This window comes from Rhinopithecus roxellana, chromosome 12, assembly GCF_007565055.1.
Source record: "Rhinopithecus roxellana isolate Shanxi Qingling chromosome 12, ASM756505v1, whole genome shotgun sequence".
NCBI classification, from domain to species: domain Eukaryota; kingdom Metazoa; phylum Chordata; class Mammalia; order Primates; family Cercopithecidae; genus Rhinopithecus; species Rhinopithecus roxellana.
In genome coordinates, this window is record NC_044560.1 from 106,077,606 (window position 1) to 106,084,857 (window position 7,252).

Consider the following 7,252-nt stretch of genomic DNA (forward strand, 5'->3'; position numbering starts at 1 on the left):
TTATAAATGCTCTTTGTATATTGGAGATACCTTTTGTCTATTATATGTTTTCCTCGCGTGTTTTCTAAGCCTTTGTGTTTGTTTCTCAGTAATGCTGATGGAGTCTTCTTTTTTGAGATATTTTAAATTTTTATGCAGCAGTGTCTTTTACCACTACCCTACATCTTCTTCCCACTTTTTGGCTTCCACTTACTTAAGGAGGTCACCTCCAACTTAAAGTTCTATGAATAGTTCTATATTTTTACTTTCATTTTCGTCATTTTTATTCACATATAACTTACTTTTTCTATATGATGCAATGCTGAGTCTAATTTAATTTTCTTGCTAATGAATGTCCTTTTGAATCTAAAATTACTTGTTGACTAGTTTCATCCCTTTTCTTCTAATGTATAATGTTACTTTTCTTATATCTCGGTTTTCCATCATTAGCTTTATCTGTTGATGGACTCTGTTCAACTGATTTATGTGTAATTTTCCTAGGTAGTGTCTGGTTCATTTACAGTAGCTTTGTTTTAAATTTTAATAATAGACAAAAACTTCTCTCCTTATTACACTACATTAAGCTTTACTTGACAATATTTGTGCAGTCAGCTTTAAGAGCTCCAAAGTAATTTTCTAAACCCTCCTCCTAAAAAATAGCAAAATTTAAAAATGGGAATTCAGATGAAATTATTTTGTAAACATTATTTGGCTTTGGAAAGGATGAGCATTGTAATGTCTTAATACTTTGTCTCAGAGGTTTACTGACTTCTTTTTTTATTAGGTCTGGTTTGCTGTCACCACCCATTTAATTTTACATAAACATGCTCTTCGAGGCTGAAGCAAATATGACTGATTTCCAATGTGAAAATAAAACATAAAAACCCCTTCTTGGCTCATGCTTGTAATCCCAGCACTGTGGGTGGCTGAAGCAGGCAGATCACTTGAGGCCAGGAGTTTAAGACCAGCCTGGCTAATATGGCGAAACCCTTCTCTACTAAAAATACAAAAATTAGCCGGGCATGGTGGCCTGTGACTGTAGTCTCAGTTAGGAGGCTGAGGTGGGAGAATCGCTTGAACCTGGGAGGCAGAGGTTGCAGTGAGCCAATATTATGCCACTGCACTCCATCCTGGGCAGCGGAGCGAGACTCCCTCTCAAACAACAACAACAACAAAACTGTTCTTGGAGTTATTTCTAAGCAGAACTTGTCTCTAATACTAACAGTAACAGAAATGTATACGATTTTACATTAGTATTAGAGATAAGAATATTCTTGGCCAACAGGAAGTGGGTTAAAGCCTTGCAGAGGAGGGAAACAGTGAATTTTGCCATTCGCTCAACCAGTTTTCACACACACACACACACACACACACACACAGAAAGTCCAGAAGCCTGGCTGGTAAGAAAGTCTTACCCTTTTGCTGGCATGCTAGGGTTTTGGGTTCTCTTTTTCTGAGCAACTTTGGTGACCTTGCTCCCTGTGGCATAGCTGTGGGGGCCAAGCCATGTTACAAAAGAAAATGATCCCTTTCCATTTCATGGAACCATAGGCAAAAGTCTCTCATTTTTACAAGAGGCCATCAAGTGGGTTGCATGGGAAAATAAGATATTGAATTAAATGCACAGAAAGAAAAAATTCATTGGGACATAAGTGACACAAACTTTGGCTCCACGGGCTGTCAATTCTCTCCTTAAAAAGCCAGCACTCAAAGTTGATAGACTCACACACCTGGACAGACAGATGACAGAAAAGTCCACAGGCTTCCCCTCCTCACATGGTGTGGCAAAGAGAAAGTGAAGTGGTGAGGGGTTTTGAATAGAGTTACTGGATTGAGGGCCAGTGTGACAGAGAAGGGGAGAGAGAGGGAGAGGAAGAGGGAGGGAAAACGATGGAGGGAGAGAGGGAGGCAGAGGGAGAGGAAAGAAGAAGAAAGGGAAGGAGGGAGAAAGGGAGGGATGGATGGATAGAATTTTTTCTTGGGACTGAAACCCAAACCAGCTTAGGCCAGGGGAAAGGTACACTCTGTCCCACTGCCTGCTGAGTTGATCAGATCCAGGTAGTCAGCGATTTCAACCTGTCCCTCGCAGATACCTGTTGAGGTGACCCAAACCAGTAAGGATTAGGAGAGGAGAGGCAAGGCATCCTAAGTGACGGAAAAGTTAGGAAGTGGAAAGGAGAGAAAGCAAGAAGAGAAGGAAGAAAAGCATTGCCTGCAGGAGGAAGGGGGAGGCAAGGAGGGCTGGCAGGCGGGAGAAAGACTCAACCATCATGGCGACACTGGATCAGAAGTTCAGGCAGCTGCTTGTCAGCCGTGAAGGGATCTTGTCCAGCAGTCCCATCAGCTCCCAAGTCTCACCCTCAGGGAGAGAAAGGCTCCCCACATCCCATTGTTGGGAGTGGGTGCTCAGTGTCACAAAAATCAACACTGAGACAAAGGATCTCTCAGCAAGGCTAGTTTACTTTCTGCAGAAAGAGGGCCGCTTGCTAGTGGTCTTGCCATGAGAACACACACGAACAAAGGAGACAGGGTCATTTATAACCTGATGTGCCACCCTGCTGCTATGTCCGGCTTCCATTGGCTGGAACGGGACCTCACATTCTGTACTTGACCCGATTGGCCAGCAACTTAGAACTTCCCCAAAGAGGCAAAGGCAGAGGAGAGCAAAGGAAGAGAGGAAGTAACTTGTAGAATGCTGAGAGAGGCAAAAACACTTCCAGATAAGGAAGAGAAATAGGCCATGACCTAATGCTTGCTTGGGCCTGTTCAGGCATGCCAGGTCAAATATCTAGACTAAAATGTGGTAGGTAAGAAAAAAGAGTATATTGATTTCTTTATTATGGCTAGCAGATATTTAAAAATATTAGCACAGGTCTTTGAGTAAATTTTGCTTCTAAGAGAGGTTACTGTCTGTTCTCAAGGAGGAGGAGGAGGCAAGTCCCTTTGAAGAGGAACCTCTACTTATTTTATTTTCTACACTGTGATCCCAGGCAAGCCCCTAAATAATACATTACTGGTCATGGATTCTTGGACTCTCAATGCAATAGAAATTGACAAGAGGTCAAAATAGTTTTCCCAGACAAGGCTTCATTGGAGATTATGCCTGGACATAAAAGAGGCAGTACAAGAGAGAAAGAATTCCCTGATGACTCCCTGAAAAGAGCTGGTAGTGCTTTTTTTATTAGGCAAAGTATGGGAATTGACATCGGGGTAGGGTATGCAGGCTGGGCCGGGCAAAGCCGGAGAGGTGTAAGGTTTGCAGGTCAGCAGTATCTGCTTAGGATGGTTTTCTTGAGGAATGGACCACCTGGTGGTCTGGCCCGTGGCAACAAGGCTGTGAATCAGTTGTTCAGCATTCTTTCTGGGATCTTGGTTGTCTCCTAAGACCAGTTCCTGGGATTCTTTAAGTAAAAGGACTATTAGCAATGAGGTAGCGGTGTGGGTTTTGTGATTAGCAGGAATGCTCTAGTACAGCAGTCCCCAACCTTTTTGGCTCCAGGGACTGGTTTCCCAGGGAAGACAATTTTTTCCGTGGACCATGGAGGAGGGGGATAGTTTCAGGATGATTCAAGCACATTACATTAATTGTGGTCTTTCTGTCTATTATTTATTACATTGTAGTATATAATGAAATAATATACATTATATATTACATATACACCTCACCATACTGTATAATCAGTGGGAGCCCTGAGCTTGTTCTTCTGCAGCTAGACAGTCTCATCTGGGAGTGACAGGAGACAGTGACAGATCATCAGACATTAGATTCTTAGATTAGATAAGGAGTATTAGATTAGATAAGGAGTGTGCAACCTAAATACCTCTCACGCACAGTTCACAATCAAGTTCATGCTCCTATGAGAATCTAATGCTGCTACTGATCTGACAGGAGGCAGTGCTTAGGCAGTAAGGTGAGTGATGGGGAACAACTGTAAATACAGAGGAAGCTCCACCCACTCACTCACTGCTTACCGCCTGCTGTGCAACCCCGTTCCTAAAAGGAGACACACTGGTACCAGTCCATGGCCTGTGGGTTGGAGACCCCTGCTCTAGTAGGGATGAGATGAAACCAAGCCCTGTCTCTCCTCTGTCTCAAGGAGAGCCCTAGGTACATAATACTGAGAAGAGGAGCAGCTCTGTAATTGCAGTTTTAGGCACAAGGAAGCATCATTGGGCATCCTGATTATCTCTTTAATGAATGTTCACTGTCACTATCTTGATAATATCTGTTAGGTATCATTTACAATATTTTCTTATCTACTATCTTGAAATAATTTTAAACTTCACTACTATCTTGAAATAATTTTAAACTTACAAAAATATTGTACAGTCAGTTTCTTTCTATCTTTCACACAGATTCCCATAATGTTAACATCTTAAGTGATCTTAATACAATTATAGAAAGCAGGAAATGAATATTGACTAACACTATTAACGAATCTACAGACTTTATTTTAATTTTGTCAGTTGTCCTCTCGTGTCCACTTTCTGCTACAGGATCCAATCCAGAATCCCACATTGCTTTTGATGATCATGTCTCCTTTGTGCCCTCCCAACTGGGATAGTGCTTTGTGTTTTCTTGAGTCTGTATTTCTCTATTTGGTATCCATTAACTACAGGGTTTAACTCATGGTCAGAGTCGTTTGCATCTCCCCCGAGAGCCAGAGCCCCTGCTCTGAACCATCCCCTTTAGTGTAGGGGAGAGAAGAGGGTTAGAACAAAGGTTTCAGTCACTTCCTACAGGAACCTCACTGAAGTAGGACACAAGTTCCTGAAACCTTTGATTTGAGGTCCTCCAGTGAGGGAGGTAGGACTTCACTTATGCAAGAAACATGCTGGAGGAATAGGAAGTTGACCTCCATTCCAGTCTTCTGTGGCTATGTAGATCTAAAACCAATTTCCACCTCAAAGGGAAGACTTTCCTGGACAGGCTTGCAGCCCCGAGTGGAAACATTCCACTGCCTTTGACTCTTGACTCCATATCTCTTTTCCAGTAACAGTTGTGTAAATGTTTATTATCTGGCAATTGTCTAACTATTCTTGGCTTCCAGACTTCATCCGTGTCAACATTTTTCAAACTCAGGAGGTATCTACAAAGTATGGCAGCAAACACTTTCTTTGCTTTAAGGAATCTGAATATAGGCCCTCCGTCTTCTGGCTTGTAGGGTTTCTGCAGAAAGGTCCACTGTTAGCCTGATGGGATTCCCTTTCTAGGAGACCTTCCCCTACTTCCTAGCTGCCTTTAATATTTTTTCTTTTACATTGACCTTGGAGAAGTCTGACGACTATGTGTCTTGGGGATGGTCCTCACGTATAGTATCTCACAGGAGTTCTCTGAATTTCCTGGATTTGAATGTCAACCTCTCTAGCAAAGTTGGGGAAATTTTCATGGACAGCATCCTCAAATGTGTTTTCCAGGTCACTTGCCCTGTCTTCCTCTCTTTCAGGGATGCTAATATGTGGTAGGTTTGGTCTCTTTATATAATCCCACATTTCTTGTAGGTTTCATTCATTTTTTTAAGAAAATTTTATGTCATGAAAAAAGTCATCAATCAACTAGATTCGTACTTGTTTGAAAAAGAATTGAAAATGTATTAAATAGACAGAATGTGGGCATCCTGTTCCACATGGGAATGAGAAGATGCTATGGGTTCTCTAAAAATTGCACAGTCTGAAAAACTAACAAGAAAGGGGAAGGGAAGGGAAAAAAAATTACATGATATGGGGAGCCATCTCTCATTATGAATAATCTACCAAGAAACATTTAAAAAAGAAAACTCATTATTACTACAGTAGCTTTGAGTTTATGGTTCTTGGAATGACAGTATTCCATTGAAGGCATCTCAGTAATAGGAGGCTGTTTTAGCAATCCCATGTGTAAATATTAATAAAAAATAGGTAAAATAATGTAATTCGTCTCTTGCTATCACACCAGAAATCATGACATTTCTGAGAACTCTTTTGCTTGAAAATGGATTAAGCTGTAAGTTTCGCCTGAAGCTCCATCTCTCCAGCCTGTTTGAGGGCAACATCCACTAGAAGCTGAAATCCACTAAAGTCCTGGTTGAGGTCCGTTGGAGTAGGGGGAGGAGTGTTGAAAAGACTACTTTGTGTGTCAGTACTTGGTCCAGATTTACACATGTCCTCTGGGTACATGAGAGAGGTGTCTGTAAAGTTGTTGGCCGCTACCTGCTGTATATCTGTGTTTTGTCCCATACCAACTGACTGGCAGAGAGAGAAAGGGACATCTTTCAGTGCAGTCACAGTGGTATGGCAGATCACTGATGGATGAGCCCAGACTGATCCTGGGGAAGACGGCTTAGGAGACAGTGGCCTCCCTAGGGTTGGGTTTGGCCCAGCTGTATAGGAATGAAACGGGGTCTCCTCTAGAGCTGGCATGAAGTTTTTGATGCCCATCACCAACTCTGCAGAGCTTGTTTCAGAAATCTTGGGCCCACGGCGGGAAATTGTGAACTGATTTGGATGTTTGCCATCCTTTCTCAGCATGTCAGGACGCGTACACCATCCATAGGCTCATTTATCTGAGAAGTCTGCAGCGGGCGCTGATGAACCAGTTACAGACCTGTAGTGTAGACAGATGTGTTTGCTGGGACAACAGTGGTTCTTCTTGCTCGGAAGGATAGGCATTGTAATGGTGCTCATACAGCCAATCCTGAAGAATCTGCACAGACGCCTTGGGCAGGTTGCCCCTTCTCCTTCTCTTGCCTGAGCCAGAGGATGAAGGAAGGTCCAAGGGAATGTCCATGCTGTCCTCATCCTCAGTCTCACTGCCAGATGCTGCAACAATACCTTTCATTGTTTCCATGAGTCGGCACAGAGGAGCAGGACCCTGCGTGCCACAGGATGGGGACCATGGAGGTTCCCACTAATGTGGCCAGTGGCCCTGGTCCCCAGCTTCAGGGAGAGGGCTTTGTTCATTTTTAAAAATTATTTTTTAAATTTTTGTCTGACTGAGATGATTCAAAGAACCAGTCTTTGAACTCTGAGATCCTTTCCTTAGCTTGATCTATTCTGTTGTGAATACTTCTGATTATATTATGAAGTTCTTGTAGTCAGTTTTTCAGCTCTGTGAGATCTATTTGGTCCTTTCTTAAAATGGCTGTTTATTCTTTCAGCTCTTGAATCATTTTAGTAAATTCTTTAGATAACTTGGATTGAGTTTCAACTTTCCACTTAAATCTTGACGATCTTCATTGCCATGCAGCTTCTGAATTCTGTCTGTTATTTCAGCCATTTCGGTCTGGTTAAGAAC

General features: G+C 42.4%; 1 protein-coding gene across 1 annotated transcript; it reads right to left on the reverse strand.

The window, feature by feature from the left end:
* Positions 1-5,955: 5,955 nt before the first annotated feature.
* On the reverse strand, positions 5,956-6,820 carry LOC104673417 (homeobox protein TGIF1-like). Its single transcript, XM_010377444.2, has 2 exons — positions 6,525-6,820; positions 5,956-6,493 (listed from the first exon to the last, which is right to left on the reverse strand). Exons 1-2 carry the CDS (start codon positions 6,803-6,805, stop codon positions 5,956-5,958), a joined length of 819 nt encoding a protein of 272 aa, XP_010375746.2. The 5' UTR covers positions 6,806-6,820.
* Between the last annotated feature and the right edge of the window lie 432 nt (positions 6,821-7,252).